Source organism: Panthera tigris, chromosome F3 (genome assembly GCF_018350195.1).
Source record: "Panthera tigris isolate Pti1 chromosome F3, P.tigris_Pti1_mat1.1, whole genome shotgun sequence".
NCBI classification, from domain to species: Eukaryota; Metazoa; Chordata; class Mammalia; order Carnivora; family Felidae; genus Panthera; species Panthera tigris.
The window spans coordinates 2,013,144-2,034,355 of NC_056678.1; the positions used below are offsets into that span (position 1 = coordinate 2,013,144).

At 43.9% G+C, this 21,212-nt stretch overlaps 1 protein-coding gene across 1 annotated transcript in view; it reads left to right on the forward strand.

Annotated features, from left to right (window-relative positions):
- Nucleotides 1–21,212, forward strand: part of DNAH14 (dynein axonemal heavy chain 14) — a 404,678-nt gene that overhangs the window by 213,643 nt on the left and 169,823 nt on the right. Inside the window, 8 exon segments of the mRNA XM_042976694.1 lie at nt 1,389–1,642; nt 5,948–6,179; nt 6,885–6,938; nt 8,326–8,471; nt 10,168–10,236; nt 11,038–11,224; nt 12,171–12,247; nt 15,346–15,517. Of these exon segments, the coding sequence (XP_042832628.1) occupies nt 1,389–1,642; nt 5,948–6,179; nt 6,885–6,938; nt 8,326–8,471; nt 10,168–10,236; nt 11,038–11,224; nt 12,171–12,247; nt 15,346–15,517 (1,191 nt within the window).

Sequence of the window (21,212 nt, forward strand, 5' to 3'; positions counted from 1 at the left end):
GGGGTGAGATGTTTGCACGCGCTGGCCACCGACAGAATTCCAGAATCCCAGCGTGGGTTTATCCAAGCCATAGCGAGTGAGGACTCCCTTCCATCCATCTACATAAATAAATGAAGATCTGGTTCCCAGTCCACCTCACTGGGACCAAATCCTCCTCCGTCCCCACTGCTGCAGCCCAGGGAGGGCACTCGGCCATTGGATGCTCTCCCCCGAGGCTGGGAATCTTGAATAGATGCCTCAAACCCAGCAGTGGGGTGGCTTCGGCTCTGGTAAGTGCTGTGGCCTCGATGACGGTCCCTGCCGCCTGGCCCAGACTTGCTCCCGCCTACTTCCTGAGCCTCCGTGTCCAGCCTCCTGTGGATCCACTGCTGTGGGTTACCACGTCCTTGAAGAAAGGCAGCCAGCAGCACCGACGGGTGCATCAGGTGTCCCATCCTCTACCCTCTGACCTTGCTCTGGGCAAAAGCTCCCCCCCACCCCCCACGCTATGCAGATTACCTCCATGTTAATTATTCCGGTATTTATTTCTTCACAGACTTACTTATATGTTTCTTAGGCACTTCAGATTCATAAAATCCCAAAACGAAATCACTGTCCGCTCTCACCCGCAGCACACTTCTCCCTCAGCAGGGCTATCCTAGTGACCGAAATCACGATTTATCTCATTATGGGGCAGAAGCCTACAGGCCTCCTGACGTGTCCCCTCCACCGACTTCCAGGTCAACGTGACGTTAATCCAGTAGCCTTCTTAAAACAGCTCTGGCGTTTATGGGAAGAGTGAGTGCCCGAAGATGGATCAAGCAACAAGTTATTCGGAGTTCCTGAAAATGATGATTGCAGACACCATATTCGAAGACTAGTATTTCTGGGTTCAACTGAGGAAACGGTGCTGACTTCCTGTTGGGGTTTTCTACCATTATTACTGTCCCTGGATTATTACTCAGGCTGGTGATGGTGGTTAAGAATACAAGATTTCAGGGCACCTGGGTGGCTCGGTCGATTAAGCGTCCGACTTCAGCTCAGGTCATGATCTCGCGGTTCATGAGTTCAAGCTCCACATCGGGCTCTGTGCTGACAGTGTAGAGCCTGCTTGGGATTCTGTGTCTCCCTCACTCTCTGCGCCTTCTCCACTCAATGCTTTCTCTCTCTCTCAAATAAATAAACTTAAAAAAAAAAAAAAGAATACAAGATTTCAAAAGTATAAACATTGGTGGTAAATACATCTCGGCTTCTTAAAAAACAAGGGCCCCACAGGCGTTAACCGGAGTTCAGTGTCTTACTCTCAGATACGTACAAGCGGGTAAGCTGCGCACACTCACGTGGTATGAAAACGTCTGGTTTAATTCATCAAGTTTATTCTTCACTCGTCATCCTGACCTCTTTTTCAGAGCCAGATCATGTTTTCTAACGATTGCATCAGAAGTTTTGCGAGTTCTCGTTCAAGAGAGGAGCTGGAGAAAGTCCGTGCTGGTCTGATGGGTCAGCTGGAGGAGATTTCGGAGCTTGTGGCGCTGGATTGCGGTAACGCGCGCACAAAAGCCGTCCTGGGGGCGCTGCTCACGCTGTACGTTCACTGCAGAGACATAGTGGGGGACGTGCTGCTGAAAGGGGTCTTCAGTGCAGATGATTTTGAGTGGACAAGGTAAGTAGGTGAGACGACAACACCACCTAAAAAAATAACTCGTCCCTCGTCCAGCGCTCCCTCTCGGTAAATTAATTCTCTGGCTCAGATTTTGTCGAACCCAAGTTTTACTTTTCCAGGACGTGTAGAAATTCTGAGCAAACCGTGTCGGTTTGGATACCGCGTGCCTCTGCTGCTTCCTCCTTTCCACTGTCCTTCCGCTTGGTTCGAACCTCTTTCTGCTCCATCTTCCTGGACTGGCTTCCTTCTTCCTGTGGTTGAGTTTTCCCTCGCCTTTCAGCCAGAGGGCAGCTCTCAGTGGGCAGTGACAGCAGCTCTCCCTCGGGCCTCCCAATTCCCCCCGTGCGCGCTCAGTTCTGGGACACAAGTCAGGTGTCAGAACCCCTTCCTCCCAGCAGGAGCCTGGGAGCGCGTACTCACGCTTACGTGGTGTTTCGTGTGCAAACACGACACTGTAGAAAACAGAACCACCGGCTTTGGGGAGAAAAGATCAAGCAGAAGAGTCCTGTAATGTGCAGTTTCAAACTTCTGAGCTAATTTTTCTCTACGGTTTCCTCTGTTCATAGAAAAACAACTGTCCTGCCTGCGTAAGGTCTTTGGTTCTTAAGAAAAGCTCACTGTTAAGACATTCTGCGTTACTATAAATCTCCTTATTTTTGATGTAACAATTTCCTTAAACTCTAGGGAAAATGGAGCAGAGAGGCCGATATATTTGACTAACACCACTTGTGTATATCTTACCCGAGTACTTTCCATTTGACACGTATTCACACGTTCGTCTTCTGGCAGAAGTAGGACGGTCTGCATTTTTAATTGCCAAGGAAATACGCCATCTTTTTGAACCATCACCCCAGAGTTTAGTGTGTCATTGCGACTTTGCTAGTGACTCTCGGAGAGTGAAAACCAAGGGTGGAAGAGCATATGTAGAAAAGCAAAGTGGAAAAGACGTGATTCCAATAAACCCTGAGAGCACCTGTGATTCTAGGGCTACGGTTCCCAAATTACGGGCCAGCATGACCTAAGGCACCACAGGGAACTCACGGGACACCAGTGAGCAAAAAACGTTAAACTTCTGAAGGACTCGGAGGGATACAGAACACCTGTCAGACACCAGGCAAACTAGTAGCTCCGAGTAACTGACAGGTTTAACGTGAGACCGCGCGATAAACGGTCAGTGATTTCTTATCCTTGCAAAGCTAGGTTTTGGACAGTTTCCCTGATTAATAAAAAAGGCAAGCACTAAATGAAAATTAACGTGAAACAAGATTGGCAGTTTACTATCTGATTCTAAGGTTTGAGGAATTATGTAGTGCGCAACACATACACACATCCCATTAGTAAATAACTGTGATTATTTAACAATGACAAAAAAAGGATTTTCTTTTGGGGCACCTGGGTGGCTCAGTCAGTTAAGCATCTGACTCTTAATTTTGGCTGAGGTCATGATCCCGGGGTCATGGGATCAAGTGGAAAGATAACCCATGATCAAGGATTGAAAAAAATTAATACTGTTAAAATGTCCATACGACCCAAAGTGATCTGTGGATTCCATGCAAACCTTCTCAAAATTCCAATGGCAATTTTCACAGAAATAGAAAAAAAAATCCTAAAATTTCTGTGGAACCACAAAAGACCTCTCAAATATATAAAACAGTCTTGAGAAAGAAGAACAAAGAAGGAGGTATCACACTTCCTGATTTCAAGCTATATCACAGAGCTATAATAATCAAAACACTATGGTATTAGCATAAAAATTGACACATAGACCAATGGAACAGAATAGAAAGCCAGGAGATATATATATATGTATAGACATGCATATAGACGTATATACGTGTATATGTATGTTGACGTATATGTAGTCAATCTGTGACCGAAGAGCCAAGAATAGGCAATGGGGAAAGGATAGTCTCTTCAATAAATAGTGTTTGGAAAACTGGACAGCTGCATGCAAAGAATGAAATTGGACCCCTACCTGATGCCACTCACAGAAACCAACTGAAATGGATTAAAGACTTGAACATAAGACTTAAAACCATAAAACTTCTACACAAAAACATGGACAGTAAATTCCTTGTTATTGGTCTTGGCAATAATTTTCGGATTTGACACCAAAAGTAAAGGAAACAAAAGCAAAAATAAACAAATGGGTCTACATCAAACCAAAAGCTTCTGCACAAGAAAGGAAACCATCAATAAATTTAAAAGGCAGCCTATGGGGGCACCTGGGTGGCTCAGTCAGTTGAGCGTCCGACTTCGGCTCAGGTCAGGATCTCTCAGTTCGTGAGTTCAAGCCCCACGTCGGGCTCTGTGCTGCCAGCTCAGAGCCCGGAGCCTGCTTCGGATTCTGTGTCTCCCTCTCTCTGCCCCTTCCCCACTCACACTCTGCCTCTCTCTGTCTCTCAAAAATGAATAAATGTTAAAAAAAAAATTTTTTTTAAGTAAAATAAAGGCAGCCTATGCAATGAGAGAAAATATTTGCAAACCATTAATCTAATAAGGGGTTAAGATCTAAAATATATAAAGAACTACAACTCAGCAAAATAAATTTTTTTTATTAAAAAAATGTGCAGAGGAACTGAATAGACATGCAGTCGAAGGAAGAAATGCAGATGGCCAACAGGTATGTGAAAAGCTGTTCGGCACGACTCATCACCAGGGAAATGCAAATCAAAACCACAATGAGATATCACCTCATGTGTCACGATGCCTATTACCAGAAAGACCAGAAGTAACAAATTTTGGTGTGGCTGTGGAGAAAACACATTTATACATTGTTGGTGGAGATGTAAATTGGTGTACGTACTCTGGAAATGGATGGTGGTCTCTCATAAAATTAAAAATATAACTACCATGTGACCCAGCCATTCCACGTCTGGGTATTTTCCCTAATGAAATGAAATCACTATCTCAAAAATATATCTGTACCCCCATGTTCATTGTACCATTATGTATAATAGCCAAGACATTCATTAACTGATGAAGGGATAAAGAAAATGTAGGGGCGCCAGGGTGGCTTAATCAGTCGAGCGTCCGACTTCAGCTCAGGTCACGATCTCATTGTCTGTGAGTTTGAGCCCCGTGTTGGGCTCTGCTGACAGCTCAGAGCCTGGAGGCTGCTTCGGATTCTATGTGTCTCTCTCTCTCTCACTCTGCCCCTCCTCCCCTCCTCCCCTCCTTCCCTCTCTCTTTCTCTCCCTCTCTCTCTCTCTCTCTCTCTCTCTCTCTCTCTCAAGAATAGATAAACATTAAAAAATATTAAAAAAGAAAATGTAGTACATGGATAGAATGGGATATCACACAGCCATAAAAAATGAAGGAAATCCTACAACATGGATGGACCTTGATGGCATTATGCTAAATGAAATAAGTCAGATAATCTATGACCCCACTTATATGGGAAACCCCAAAACACTGAATTCATAGAAACAGAGAAGAGATTGGGGGTTGCCAGAGGCCGGGGATGGAGCTGGGGTGGATGATGGATGAAGGAGGTCATAGTACCAACTTCCAGTTATAAATAAGTTCTGGGGATGGAATGTATAGCACGGCACCTGTAGTTAACAATTCTTTATTGGAACGATGCCAAGACAGTAGATCTTAAATGATGTCATCACAAGAAAATGAAGTTCATAACTGTGTGAATGAGGGATGTTACCTAAATTTATTGTGATTCTTTCGCAATATGTACGTGTATCAAATCGTTATGTTCACCTTTAACACAAAGGTATATGTCGATATCTCGATAGAAATGGGGGGGGGGGAAGAACACATACTGTAAAGCTACAGATTGGTCACAACTTTTACCCAGAGCCTCTTATAGAAGAGAAGATTTACAGTTACCACACAGTTGACGGGGTCATAAGATAAATACAATGGTTTTGTTCGATACTAAGAACAAAGAGCATTTCCCTCAGTTACCCTTATAGGAAGGGGCCTGGTTATAATGAGCAATGTCATAAGCCACGTTTTTATTGAAAACCGTAATAAACTTCATAGGGATGATTCTTGTATAAATCCTCCGTTAGTGCTGCCCACACCACACCAAAGCAGCGGCAAGATTCAGCAAGGCCATTTTCCTCGCCGGGAAAAGTGCTCGTAAGTTTGTAGAGTTCTGAGTCCTAATATTTCGTGTCTGATGTAGTCGTTGAATGATCTGTAACTCCTGTCATTTTTATTTTAATGTTTGTACTTGTTTTTCAGTCATCATCCCGTTTTTTAGTTTTTATTGTGTTTCTACATGTGCAAAAAAAACTAAAAATAATTTTGTCCAAATAACATGAACATTGAAAATACCGTTCTCAGACATTTGCAGTATCAGTGGAACGAAAAACAACAGCTGTGCTACGTGTCCCAAGGCGATGCCAGCTTTACTTACGGCTACGAGTACCTGGGCTGTACCCCCAGACTGGTCCTTACGCCCCTCACCAACAGGTGCCAGCTCACGCTCACGGGGGCTCTGCTCTTGAATCTCGGAGGCTGCCCCTCTGGGCCCACCGGGACGGGCAAAACAGAGAGTGTCAAAGATCTAGCAAAGGTAAGCCGTTTCTGTATCCAGAATAAATACACAGACCTTAACAGTACCTTAAATTTACACTGTTCCTGCTATTGAGATGTTCCTAACATTTAACAGACATCTCACCACGCTTATTAATTCATATAATTCGTCCTTTAATTTTTAAATGTCCACAGTGCACGGGGACTTGGCCTCTCTGCACGCCGAGCGTGCGTCGTGTTTGGGATTCCACCGGACAAGCTGACGCATGAACGGTGGTCTTGTCCCCCTTCATTTAAGGGTGACCCGTTTTGTTTGAGCCCCACACACAGACTTTTACCTAGTCTTTGTGATTAATAGCAGTGTGTGTGTGTGTGTGTGTGTGTGTGTGAGAGAGAGAGAGAGAGAGACAGAGACAGAGACAGAGACAGAGAAGTAACTGATGAACGCAAGACGTATTTGACGTCCCTGGAACGATGTCACTGGAATGCTTTTTTCTCAGTTACTCGTTGGTGCGTTTTAAAAACAGGACCTTAGCGTTCCACGTACTGATCAACTTAACAAACAGCGTATGCGCATTCAGACTCCACTCGGTTTTGAGTGTTTCTAAATTTGGTGGGTAATCCATGCTTATGTTGCAACGTTTTCTCAAAAGAGTAAAGACATTTTATTACTCTAGAAGTTTTAACATTAGTATTTCGCGTCAGAAGCTGAGCAGTGTACTAAAATAATGTTGTTGTTTTTCAGTCGTTAGGCAAACATTGTGTGGTGTTCAACTGTTTTGAGGATTTGGATTATAAGGTAAAGTCTATTCATATCTATGCAGGAAAAAAATAGCATACATAGAAATAGTCATGGAGGATTGAAAGAACAAGGAAAATATTTCCCTTGGAGAGACACTGAATGTTAACAACGGCAAATGCTGTTAATTCTTTTAAATTAACGTAACTGAGACTTACAACATTATGCAGTTGAACTACCTAAGACAGTGGTTTTCAAACTTTCTAATGGGGGACTTTTCCAAACAAAATCTGATATGGGACGTGACTATATTAAGAAGTTAAGAGTACTGCTTTATTAATATAAATTTATAAGTTCTAACCTTATACCTTTATTTCCTGAAAAGGTAATCATTAAGAACAATGAGGCTATTAACACAAAAATGTGAGGCAGGGTTGATACGGAGGATTGAGTTTATGTCAGCCTTGTTATGATAGCACGTGACCTAAGGCGTAGCTCGTAACATTCTGAAATATTTATTAAAATTGAATGTACCTCTGTGCCTGTCCCAAATTAACCTGAAGTTTCAAAACACTCTATTTTGTCTTGCATGTTAAGTTCCGGCCAGTTACCTTTTATGGCAGTCAGTTTATTTGCAGTTCAAAGTCCATTATCGGGAGATCTTGCGTTTTCAGTTTGTGCTCACTTAGCACATCAAGAATATCAGTGAAACCTAAACAAGCTGATTGCATCCTATCATTAAGACCCTTAGGAAGTAGTCTCTTGTCTCTTCCCGCGGTGGGGGCAGCAGGGCTGGGGGAGAGACAGGACTGAGGCGCCTGCCTGCCCACGCAAAACCTGAGGGGGAGCCGGGAAGCCTGCTAATCAAATAATATTTTAATGCAATACTTTTTTAGAATCAAAATTAGTGCCAAAAAACCCCACAATAAACCGAATATCAAAATTTTAAATAAAGACACGATGTGATTCCTGCAGCCAGTGGGGAGAACCAGGCCCTGTGTCCCACCCGGAGGGGCTCCCACGTGCGCTCCCATCTCCCATGCCCCAGCTCACACGGTCCCTAGCCTGTCTTCGTCCACACAGGTTGCTGGGCCTACAGAGTTTTCACTTGTTTCTGCGGCCAGCATTTACCCATTGGTAGGTTCCAGACCGTGAGTCTCCCGGGAGCGCCGAGAGCCCCGGGCACTCCGACCTGCACCTGCCGGGGCTCTGGGGGGCCGCCCCAGCGTGGCCCAGCTCCCGCAGGTCCTCGGGTGCATCACCCAGCAGCAGCACGCCCTCCACTCAGCCCCAAGGCTGTGGCTGCAGGAGAGCGGATGTGAGGACCCCTGTGCTGAGCCTTGAGCTCCCCAGAGCGCCAGCCTGCCCTGCGGGGTCCGAGCACCTGCCGCGCGCACGGAGCCATGGCCCCGGGAGAGTGTTCAGCTGTGTAATAATTGTTTTCAAGATAATAGGGAGACTCTTCCTCGGACTGGTTCAGTCGGGAGCGTGGTGCTGTTTGGACGAGTTCAATCGGATCGATGTGCAGGTCCTCTCTGTGATTGCGTCGCAGATCCTAACAATTAAGGCCGCAAAAGACAGCTATTTGGTCAGGTATCGGTTGAATGTGTTTGGTTACTTACTATCAAATATTTGTTGTACGGTTAAGTGTTTGGGTTTGGGTTCTTCCCCCCTCCCCAAACATAGACCGAAAAGAATGACATTTGTCTTGAATGTCCCCTTTGCTCGTCAAGTAACGTGTGAATATATGTAACTAACTTTCATGCCAACCTGGGGGTATCCAGGCTCTTGCCCAGCCTTGGAACGGTCTTGGGAGCCACCAGGACAAGGTCGCAAATATGTTCCAACTAATTTTACTTTAGGGCTTAAATTCAATTAGTACCTATTTCACGTGAAGAAACCAAAGACTTTTTCTTTAATTCTACATCTTTTTAAAAAATAAAATTATACTGGCCACACACCTGAAGCCCTCCCTTATCCCATTACTCTGAATTAATAGATTTGTATTGAAAAAATCCTGTAAAAATACTATTTGTATGTTCAGATTACTAATGTTTACTAATCCAAGCAAAAATGTCTTTCTCGTCAGGTAAATTCAGGAGCTTACATGATTTACTTTATGGGTGTAATTGGACTTGTGGGTTTAAAATGTCTATTACAATCTTTAAAAAAAAAAGTGTGGGGGGGGGTGTCCCCAGGCTTTGTTGCCAGTGTTTTTCCTTTCCTGCTTCGACCACCCTCACCGGTGGTCGAAAAAATCACTGGAGGATTTCTCTCCATGGTCCCTCTGTCTGGGGCTGACAGCAGGGCGCTAATGTCCATGCCAAGGGTTCCTCTTCCCAGCGTTCCCAAAATTACTTAGTCGGGGAGCTGAGGGTGGGCTGTGTCCCGTGCTAATGCAGGAACTCTGCGCCATGATCACTCTTTGCCCCACGGTGTCACCACGGGAGAATCCTGTGTCCGAAGGTCTCCTAGGGTTCTTTTCCCGTTCAGTCAGTTCATTCAGGTGGCTGCCTTCCCGCCTCAGGCCCCACAAAACTCCGCAGACACAATCAAATAAATCTGAACCCCAGCAGGGCTCGCAACATGGGCTCGAGATCAGCCTCTTCTTTCCCTCTTACAGTCATTTTTTCCCCAGTCCGTGCGGTTTAAATTTAAATGTAAAACAGCCTTAGGAAAGTTCCCAAGCTCACTTATAGTTTCAACATCCTTTGGCTTAGAGAAAACAGTCCTCTTCGTAATGAATCATATTGTACAGGGGAGGAAAATTTTTCCTTTACCCTTTTAGGCTCTTTTGGCCGACGTAAGATAAATTAACAGGAGAAAACTTTAATTCCATACATAGGGGAGCCTCACACACACGTGAGACGTTCAAAGACAGGCAGACGGTTAAGGTTTGTGTGCCATCCTGAGCTAAGGAGAAGGGGGAAGGAGTCTGGGGCTTCGAGGGAAGGAAGAGAACTCACAGGAGATGGGAAGAGCACATGTTTGGTGAACAGACAGTTGTCGTGTCCTGCAAAGACCATGGGACACAGGAATTGGGATGAGCAGGCTGTGCTGAGCTCCCCACAGCTCGCCACACGCGGCCCAAACCTGCCGTAGTCGTCTCTGGTGACCGCTCTCTTTCTGGACCGGGCCCTCCGTCTGAATTCTTAGAAGCAGTTAAGGGGGAGGTAGAAGGTTCTTTCTGGGTTTTTCGGGCCTTCGTTTTCAGGGGAAAATAATCCACCTACCAGAGTGGCACGTGGGGGTGGGGGCTCATTCTGAACCCCTTTCCAATGTCTTCTAGGTTTGTACTGGAAGGAAAAGACATTCGTATCAATATGTCTTGTGCGGTATTTGTCACCATGAATCCTGAGTAAGTATCGGTTAACCTGTGCTGGCGGTTGGAGACAGGTCAAAATCTTTCCTTAAGTCTTAGCCATGACGCAGTTGCCTCACACTGTAATCTGCCATCCCCTCGCCAACGGCCGAATCTCTCTGCCCCCACGTGTCTTAAACAGCCGTGGCTCCGGAATTATCCACGTGGACGTTTCTGACTGAGGGATTTTTCATTTCATGAATAGCCAGGGAGAAAGGCAAAGGTCAGCAGTTTGTCACAAAGAAGACAGAAAACACAAACAGAGAGTAGCAGAGGGAGTAGAATATGGTGGTTACAAGGAGCGGAGGCTGGGAGGGCTCGAGGGAATAGAGGGAATACGGATGGTACCATCTGACGAGGGGATGGGGGGCCCTGTGGGAGGAGGCACAGGAAGAAAGGACAGTAAAGGAGGAAGCTCTTGAGATGAAAACTACAATAGAAACTGTCTTGCAAACTTGTTTTCAGGTAAAGGTCACACAGGGCGCCTGGGTGGCTCAGTTGGTTAAGTGTCCCCCTTCAGCTCAGGTCATGATCTCACGGTTCTTGAGTTCGAGCCCCGTGTCGGGCTCTGTGCGGACAGCTCGGAGCCTGGAGCCTGCTTCGGATTCTGTGTCTCCCTCTCTGCTCCTCTTTCCCTGCCTCCCCCTCACCTCCCTCTCTCAAAAATAAACTTAATGTGACAAACTAGTAGAAAGCTAACTGGATTATTTGGGGGGAAACTATATTGTGTGGTTCCTCATTAGAAAAACTGAAAAGTGCTCTGGTTTTTTGTTTCTTTGTTTTTCTTACCCGCTTAAGGTACAAAGGCCGAGTAGAACTCCCAGATAACTTAAAATCTCTGTTTCGCCCAGTGGCGATGATGGCTCCCCATTATCAAATGATTACTGAAATAATGCTGTTTTCATCCGGTTTCAAATCTGCAAAATCCCTCTCTGGAAAGCTGGTTAGCATTTACGAATTAGCTAACAAACAACTCTCACAACAGGTAACAAACTGCTTTTCTCAAAATAGAAGTGATTCTATGAAACTTAAAATGAGACTCTTGGGGCATCGGACCAGGGATGACCTGGGGAAATAATGGAGCTGGAATCCTGTTAGCACATCGGGTTCATGAGCCAGTGCGGATGTGAGGTGATGTGTAAAGTCAGGCAGGGCTCTAAGCCTTTCCTCTGGGCCCTGGAGACAGTCATGAAGCATCTGCTCTTTTACATGATAGGCTGCTCTCTCCATACCATGAAGCTGACAGATATAGCGGTGACTGTCACACCTCATTGTGCTTCGAAACACTTGGGAGGACTCGTTAAAACACCAGTCACTGGACTTCTCCCACCAGCTTTCCGCTTGTCTGGGGTGGCGCTTGAGACTTTGTGTTTCTGACAAGTTCCTAAGAGTGCCTGACGCTGCTCATCTGAGCGCCATGTTTTGAAAATGATTGTCCTGGGATACGCCAGCGTGAAGAGTACTTGTCTGTAACCCAACATGGTTGGGACAGGGACAGCTAACTTTCTTTTTAGAAGGAGGCTTCGAGGGTCCTCCTGGGGGGCTCAGTCGGTCGAAGTGTCCAGCTCTCGAATTCAGCTCAGGTCACGATCTCACAATTCATGAGGTCGAGCCCGACATCAGGCTCTGCACCCAGCCTGAGTGGGACTCTCTGTCTCCCTCTTTCTCTGCCCCTCCCCCTGCTCGTGCGCGCATGCGCGCTCTCTCTCTCAAATAAATAAACTTTAAAAAAAAAAAAGGAGGCTTGGGGCACCAGTTTGGGAGGGAAGCGAGGGGATTGGAAGCAAAATGGAGGCTTTCTTGAGTTGCATCATGGTCTGTCTCCATGGTGTACGTGAAGAGGGGGTTGACTGTGTCGGAGACCCATTTATTTCTAAGTTCCGTTTTTCCCTGAGACACTTTAATAACTCAAATATTTTAATGCTTTATAGGATCATTATGATTTTGGCTTGAGGTCTCTAAAGACAGTTATAATAGCGGCTGGAAAGAAGAAATGGGAGTTTAAACGGTGAGTTGAATTTTGATTGAGTGTTAGGTCAAAGAGAGTTACATGACATGGGGAAAATAATTTGTAAAAATCTAAGTCATGATGTCAAGATAAAACAGGGAGCTCTCAGGATGTTTAAGTAGAGATAAAAATATGGTAGAGGTGAAGAATGTTTAAGAATCTGAAAGAAGAAGAAGAAGAAGAAAATGCACAAAATCCCTGGGTATTTTTCCACAAAAGGACCTATTCTTTTAAAAAAAAAAAACTGTATCTTAGCTTTATATAATAAAAGATACACTGGGGCGCCTTCAGCTAAGTGCCCAGCTTCAGCTCAGGTTATGATCTTGTGGTTCGTGGGTTCAAGCCCCACATCAGGCTCTGTGCTAATGGTTCAGAGCCTGCTTGGGATCTTCTGTTCTCCTCTCTCTCTGCCCCTCCCCACTTGTGCACATGCTCACACACGCTCTCTGTCTCAAAATAAATAAACCTAAAAGATACACTGGAATAAAAGGCCTCATTTAAAATGAGAGATGTAAAAAACCTATATGAATATGCCTATATGAAAAATGTGTACAATCCACACGAAGAAAACATTCGTAAAGGACACAAATGAAATGTGAATAAATGAAATAATATACCATGTATGTAATATTATAACATCTTAAAGGGCTTAGCATCATAAAGATTTAAAGACTCTAAATGTTCATTTATAGATAGAAACACAGCCCAGTGAATATACCTAAAGGTATTATTTGTTTTTAGGTGGGCTGATTCTAAAGTTCACCTAGACAAACAATAAAGACTAGCTAGAAAAATGTTTAAAAGTGAGGGCAGTGAAGGAGAAATATCCCTGTAAGTATTGAGACGTATTATGGAGTTTCACTGGTCCCGGCACCGTGGTGCTGGCTTACGGACGGAGAGGCGAGCCATCGGGTCAGGAGAGCAAGCCCAGAGGTGGGACCTCACGACTGGGCATGTATTCTGTCATCAGTTGTGAGGCAAGAACAGACTTCCGGTGAGTGCTGATGGGGAACTAGACTGCCACGTACATAAGACTGAGTTGGAGCCACAGTCAACGTCATTTTCCCAGATAAAAGGACCCAAAAGGCACTAAAAACATACAAGTATTTGAAGAAACAAAATGCCCTTTATATCCTGCAACTAGAGAAGACCTTTAAAACTAAGGCTCAAAATCCAGAAGCCGTAAAGGTAAAGACGGATTGATAATGGTCGAAAAACACGGTAAGGTCAGAAGACAGATGACAAACTGGAAGAAAGGTGTTTGCATTTCCTGTCACGGTGGGATAGGTCATCCCCGTGACGCGCGAGGACTGCCTAGAAAATGCAGGGAAGACATTGTAGGCCCAAGGACAGTTCTCAGAAAAAGAAACGTAAAAATCTTGAAGGGGCGCCTGGGTGGCTCAGTCGGTTAAGTGTCGGACTTTGGCTCAGCTTGTGATCTCGAGGTCCGTGAGTATGATCTTGAGGCACAGAGCCCCGTATCAGGCTCTGTGCTGACAGCTCGGAGCCTGGAGCCTGCTTCGGATTCTGTCTCCCTCTCTGTCTGCCCCTCCCCCACTTGCAGTCTCTCAAAACTAAAGTTAAAAAAAAAAAAAAAAGTGCCCAGTAAAAAGTACCTAATAAATGTTAGCTATTACCTCTCTTTACTAAGGATCGAAGACTTAAAAATTACCACCATCCTGATGAAGAATTTCTGGACCATCCGTCGACAGGAGAGGAGAAGGACACTTTTGCACAGAAAACTTTTCTTCCTTTTCCTCTCTACAATTGTATCACACCACATGCAGTTACTTCTTTCGGTTGCCTGTTTAATATATAAGAATATGTGGTGAAGGGATGAATGTGTAAAATGTTGTTATGGGACAACATATTATGTGACAGCTTTTACATCTGGAGCCCTTTGTGGCAAATGACAGAAAACTGAAGCTGGCTTAAACAGTAGAAGGAATTTACTGTTTCAATCAGAAAATGCAGAGGAGGGCGGGGTCTGATGACTTGGATGCCGGTTTCGGCTGTATTTCTCTTCGATGTTGTCAGCACTGCAGCCCTGCGCGTCCTGGCTTGGTCGGCTTCCTTTCTGGTGGTTTGGAAGGATCCCCGGAGCCACCCGCCCCACTGAACCGAGTCCCGAACCACTCTGAACACACAGGGCATTGGAATCACTGTGTCCTCGTGACTGCCACTGACCAGAGCTGGGATCACATTCCTTTAAGGAACATTTGTTAGGCCCCATTCTTGTCTTTCTTTTTTTTTCTTAAATTTTTTTTTAACGTTTATTTATTTTTGAGACAGAGAGCATGAACAGGGGAGGGGCAGAGAGAGAGGGAGACACAGAATCTGAAACAGGCTCCAGGCTCCGAGCCGCCAGCACAGAGCCCGATGCGGGGTTTGAACTCAGACCGTGAGATCATGACCTGAGCCGAAGTCGGACACTTAACCGACTGAGCCACCCAGGCGCCCCCATTCTTGCCTTTCAAAACTCCCTTATAATCATGACTTAAACATACAGCCTGGGCAAACCAGAGACAGTTAAACTACAGTCTGAACCTGAAGCTAGTGGGAAAAGAAATTGGATCTGCACAGAGGGCATTCAGGCAAGGGTGACAGCCAGCAGTCCTGGTCACAGCATGAGTGGCGTTCACACACAAGGCCCCTGGACCTGTTACGTTAACTGTCAGGTGTTCACAGGACCGGTTCTGTAGCATAGTCTTGGCCACTGTTCCCAGCTATATAGCCTGCGAGCCGACTTCTCTGGCCCACCTAGAGATTTTTAATAAATCATCATGTTACTTTCCATTTCATATCAGCCCACATGAATTTCTGTTGTTGGCAGCTGAAACACCTTACTGATACAATGCCCATCCCTGAATCAGTGACTGGGGAGTGACATTATCCTGATTGTTCGAGACCAGCCACGGTCCGTCTCTGGATCTGGGGACCAGATTAGCCTCACCCACACCACGTGGCTGCTCTGCAGTGAAGGAGAGGGGGAAAGGATGTGGGATGGCCACCTCTAAAAAAGACTAAGGATGGCCTTTAATGTCAGCAGAGCGTACTTGCTAACTTGTTCTTTATATGTCTTTTCTTCCCCCCCAAAGTAACACCAATCGCGAGCTTTCTGAAACGGACGAAAGTCTGATCCTTACCGAGGCTGTAAGAGAAGTTAGTTTACCAAAATGTCTCCCTGAAGATGTCCCACTTTTTGAAAAGATCATGGCAGACATTTTTCCTGGAGCAGCAGTTTCGACAGAAAATCAAGTTGCCTTGGAGGTAATAAGACTTTTGGAAATCGTCACAAACGGTTTAGATGTGGAATATTAATTAGGATAAAAAGTGTAATGTAAGTTAAAAATATTATAGTTCTTCCTGAAATAGTCTATTCCTGTTATAATTGGGGGGATAAAAATACTTGCACGTATATTTTCCCTTTGGGAGAGACACGGCCTTGACGAAGCTTGAAGCGAAGAAGGTGCTCTCTATTTGGTTTCCCGTTTTCCCGTCTTTCCAATGGGGGTGATAATGTTTTCTCTTCCTCCTGTAAAGGGGTGCTTTCAGAATCAAATTAGGTCAGAATTCTGAAAAAAGACTTTAACATGCAAATAGTTTGTGATCGTGAAAGATTAGGTGTTAATGATTGTAGAGCCCTCTGTTTTCCCTCTGACACCTGCGGCCTTACGGTCATTGCCTTCATGTGGGTGGGACCCCGACAGCTCTCGTACTGGGAGCCAGCCTCCCGCTACCCCCTGGCCTCATCTGGGACCGGTGGCCGCCAGCAGTGCTTTCCAGAAACATATGTTTGATCACATCAACAAAGCCACTGTTGGACGAAACCCAAAATCAGTTACCCTGACATATATTCTTACGATGCCTCCACGGTCTGGCCAAACCGGGCCACCGTTCCAGGATCTCCCATCCTTTGTCCTTCTGCTGTTCTTTCTGTCCTGGATTTCTCCCAGTTCTCTGGCTCTTCCTGGGCTCTTATCAGGTGTCAGGCCATCAAACCCACAGATTCCTTTCCCTGGGACCCTGCCCAGTTTTTAAAAAGACTGTGTAAGTTTATTTTAAAATACATGGGCACCTGTTGGGATGAGCACTGGGTGTTGTATGGAAACCAATTTGACAATAAATTTCATATTAAAGAAAATACATGGTTTCAGTAGTTTATAGTTGAAACACCTTCATAATGATCTGTTCTTTAAATACAGGCATAAGCTATATATGTAACTTCATTCCCAACAGGCGCAGAATACGTATTATTTGTAGGCCACATGAAGCACTTCGCAAAAAAAGCTCATTCATTAGGTTATGTATTTGGGAGCATGTTCCTTGAAAACCACGTGGACCAGGAGTTTTATGACAGGGTAGTTCTTTCATGGTTCTGGTCTAGTTAGATTTCATGTCCCTCCTGGGTCAGTTTCGTTAAACTAGATAACATTCTCATTTCATTCAAGTGTTAGAACGCCCCATGTGGACTTGAGCAAACCCCTACCTTGATATCCTTTCAGTTTCCAATTTCTGACGTCATTTGCCTGGTCATTTCTTGTTTTCTTAACTTGGGTTTTCTCCATTACATAGATGGCCTAGAAGTTTATCTAATTGCTTTCTTCAAAAAACCCAGCTTTTTATTTATTTAATACCTCTTTTTGATTTCCAGTCTTTCAATACCCGTATTAATATTTTTTAAGTATCTTCCTTTATTCCTCTGGGTTTTGTGTTGTTTTTCTCTGTCCAGCTGTTTGAGGAAAATGTCTAATCCATGTAGTTTATTTTTTTACTAATGTAAGTTCATAAAACTATATAACTTTATCCAAGCACTGCTTTAATTACATATGCTTAAGTTCAGGTAGGTAGGGTTTTCCCAAGCATTTTTTCTCTAGAAATTCGATAGCTAACTCTTCCTTTTTTTCCCTAAGTATTCCTTTTTTTATATATAATTTTTTTAATGTTTATTTATTTTTGAGAGAGAGAGAGAGAGAGAGAGAGAGAGACAGATGTGAGCAGGGGGAGGGGCAGAGAGAGAAAGAGACACAGAATCAATAGCAGGCTCCAGGCTCTGACCTGTCAGCACAGAGCCCAATATGGGGCTCGAATTCACGAACCGTGAGATCATGACCTGAGCCGAAGCCGGATGCTCAACCGACTGAGCCACCCAGTGCCCCCTCCTAACTGTTCTTTTAAAACAGGGTTTTTTCATGCTTTTAATTTCCAGGTAAAGAATCTTTTCATTTTCTGATTCTGTTGCCAGCTACTTACTGAATTATGTTCAGAGAATATTGTCTTTGTTATTTTTCCTTAAGAATTTAATTTAGACTTTTTAATGGTCTAATATATAGGTAATTTTTATGAATATTCCCTATGCACATGGAAAAAAGATATATTCTCTTATCGGCTGCAAATATAGACAGAGTTCAGTTTATCTCCATTTGTTACGACTCTTAAATTAGCGTTCGTTAAGTGGAGCGCAGGATGTGGGAGGGTGAGCCACGGTCAGCAAGAGACCACGAGAGACACTGAAATCAAGATGCTTATTACGGGCAGTACTCCGTACAGGCCTCCAGGGCCCCTCAGGCAGGGTGCAGGCAGAGAGCAGCCAGGCCCCCGGCACATGCCTTCATCAGGGTCCGTGGGTGGCGTGCTTTGGGGGCTCCAGGCTAAGCCGGGGTTGGTCAGTTCACACCACGCTCAGCAGGGTCTTGGAAAGTTCCACGTGGGTCCTACCTAAGCTGTGCATGGGGAGAAGGCCCTGGGTGGTGGGAAAGACCTACCGGGAGCTCGCACCTGCTCCCGACTCCCGACTCCGCCGGCTCCTGTCCCTGGGGGCGCTGGCGTGGTGGCTTCCTGTCCCCGCAGGCTGTCGGGCGGAACAAAAGTACCTTCTCTGAACCCTCAACCCCATTTTCTCTGTCTTCTTGATTACGTTCTGTGTCCTTATAGCCAGACGTGTACCTGTGTACTTGTTTTCCTTGGGTCCAGAGAAGTGAGGGGATGTCTCCTAATAGCGCATGAATGTTTACTCTTAGGATCTCTGCCCTCTCCTAGTTGTTAGTATGTTGTTTGATATACAAACATCAATACCGAGTCATTGTATGAGTTGTGCCCTTTAATAATATACAGTGCTTTTGCATTTCTTGGCTACTGCTTTTTGGCTTGAATTCCACTTTGGTAGGACTGTTACTCCATTTTTTGTTTGCCTGGTATACTTTTGGACTATTTTTCTTTCAAACTATAATTTCCACCGAGTGAAGTGGTTTTTTAACTTTTGTTTTATTCTGCTGATGTTCCTGCAGGTTAATATTTTACTCTAAGGGTAACTTTGTACATTTTTATAGTAATACCCATAATTTCCTACTTACTTGGGTATTGTCTGTTAGTTCCCTGATATGAACAATGAGGAAGATTAGTTCGTGTCTCTTCTCCCCTTTCTGTTGTCTCTTTGCCCAAATTTACACAACAGTATTACCTGCCTTTTTTTTTTTTTTTTTTGAATCTTTGTAAATGAGAAGTGATGTCTGTGACTGCAGGAAAGGCACCCGTGAACTTCCTGTGCTCCCCCAGGCCCCTGGCCTCATCCCTCCCACTCTTCTCAGGTGTGTCACTGCGGCACGGCCTAGTGACACAGTCAGCTGCTTCCCGATGTCGTAGAGTTTTTGGTGAAAGTGGTGTCATATTTTTATGATACTCCTAGAGGTTTATTACAGGCGTATTGAAATGCCTTTGATTCGAAGCTCCTCTCGAATATGACAACGTTGCTGAATTCTCTTATTCGTCCAAAATTAGCTCTGATTTTGTGTGTCCTCTTGGGGGTTCCCATCATACAGACAGTGGGACCTCCTCCCTCCAGTCCTTGGGTCTCCTGTTCTTCTTACGATACTTTTCCGGTGTGAAATCACTCCCACATTCCTGGGATACTCCATGCTTTATTGCCATGTGATTTTTAACACACCAAGAAGAAGTTAGTTAATGTCTTATTTAGGATTTTCACATGTACACTTACACGTGAACTATCCTTATCTGTTTTTAGAACCAAGATTATTACTAGCTCCTCAAAATAGGCTGAACGACAGATGTTCTTTTGTTTTCTGAAAAAAACTTGCATGAGATTGAGATGAACTATTGCATAGATTTGTGGTCAAACTCACTATGGAAGTATTTGGATCTGGGTTTCGTAGGGGTGGGAAGGAGAAGCTTTGACTACTATTTTAACTTTTTGTTACTTAGCGATCACATTCCCTATTTTGTATATAACATTTCTGTGTTTCTAAATTTATTAACTTATATCTCCCACTCTCATCAGTTTTCAGTCTCTGCCACAGTTATTTCTTTTTCTCATTACTGATCATTCTTTCTTGAGGTCTGCCAATAGTTAGTTTTCCAAAGAGCTAACTTTTGGTTTTGATTATTTTCCCTTTTTTTTTTTTTTTTTTTATTTGGTTGATTTCTTTCCTTCACTATTTACATATTCCTTTATTTCATTGGACTTGTTCTCCTTTTTCCTAGTTTCTTGAGTTTAATGCTTAGTTTATTTACCTGTGTTTCTTCCTCAAGTATTTAAAGATCTGAGTTTTCCTCTATATACTCTTTTGGCTGTCTCCCACAAGTTTTCACATGTAGTGTTTTAATTAGCATTTCTCTAGAAAGGTTTCTTAATTGCCTTTATGACTTTTTGTCACCCAGGAGTTTGTTTTTCTTCCAAATTCGGAGAATCTAAACTACCCTTTTATTATTAATCTCCATTCATGGTTAGTTTTGACTGGGGACAATATGCTGTCCCGTATGTATTTATCCCTTTGAGATAACCTTCTTTGAGCTTTTCGACCTCCCCTAATGGTATTGTTTTATAAGTGATTCATGTGTGCTTAAAACAATATGTATTCTGTGCCCATTGGATGTCATGTTATATATGTACACTATTCTGTCCCTTTGATATCTGTTTCATTTTTATCGATCCATCAGTTTCTGGAAGGGGTCTATTAAGATCTTAACTACAATTGTTGATACATATTTTTTCCCGGCCTTTCCATCAATTGCTGGCCTTACATAGTTTGAAGATATAAGTGGTATATATATTGATGTCTTCTTCTTAAATTCCACAGAAGGGTGAAATCATATGGTATTTGTCTTTCCTTGACTGACTTATTTTGCTTAGCATAATACCCTCTAGTCCCATCCCTATTGTTGCAAATGGCAAGGTTTCATTCTTTTTATGGCTGAATAATATTCCATTGTGTATTATACCACATCCTCTTTATCCGTTTATTTACCAGTGACACTTGGGCTGCTTCCGTATCTTGGCTATTGTAAATAATGCTGCAGTAAACATGGGGGTACATATATCTTTTCAAATTACTGTTTTCATACTGTTTAGGTAAATACTGTGGAATTATTGGATCATATGGTAATTTTATTTATTTACTTATTTATTTTGAGGAACCTCCATACCGTTTCCCACAGTGGCTGCGCCAATTTGCATTCCCACCAACAGTGCACAAAGATTCCTTTTTCTCCACATCCTCGCCCACACTTATTGTTTCTTGTAGGGTTTTTTTGTTTTTTGTTTTCTTTCTTTATTTTAAAATTTTTAATTCGGATGTAGTTAACATACAGTGTTGTATTAATTTTAGGGGTAAGTATAGGAACTCAATAATTCCATATATTGAATGCATTCTTTTTTTAAATTTTTTTTAATGTTTATTTATTTTTGAGAGACAGAGAGAGACAGCATGAGCGAGGAAGGGGCCGAGAGAGAGAGGGAGACCCAGAATCCAAAGCAAGCTCCAGGCTCTAAGCTGTCAGCACAGAGCCCAACGCGGGGCTCGAACTCACGAGCCGTGAGATCGTGACCTGAGCCAAAGTCGGACGCTCAATTGACTGAGCCACCCACGTGCCCCTTGAATGCATTCTTAAATCCCCCTCTCCCCCCCACATTTTAGGTATATGGTGTCATACCGTATATCCTTTTATTTTG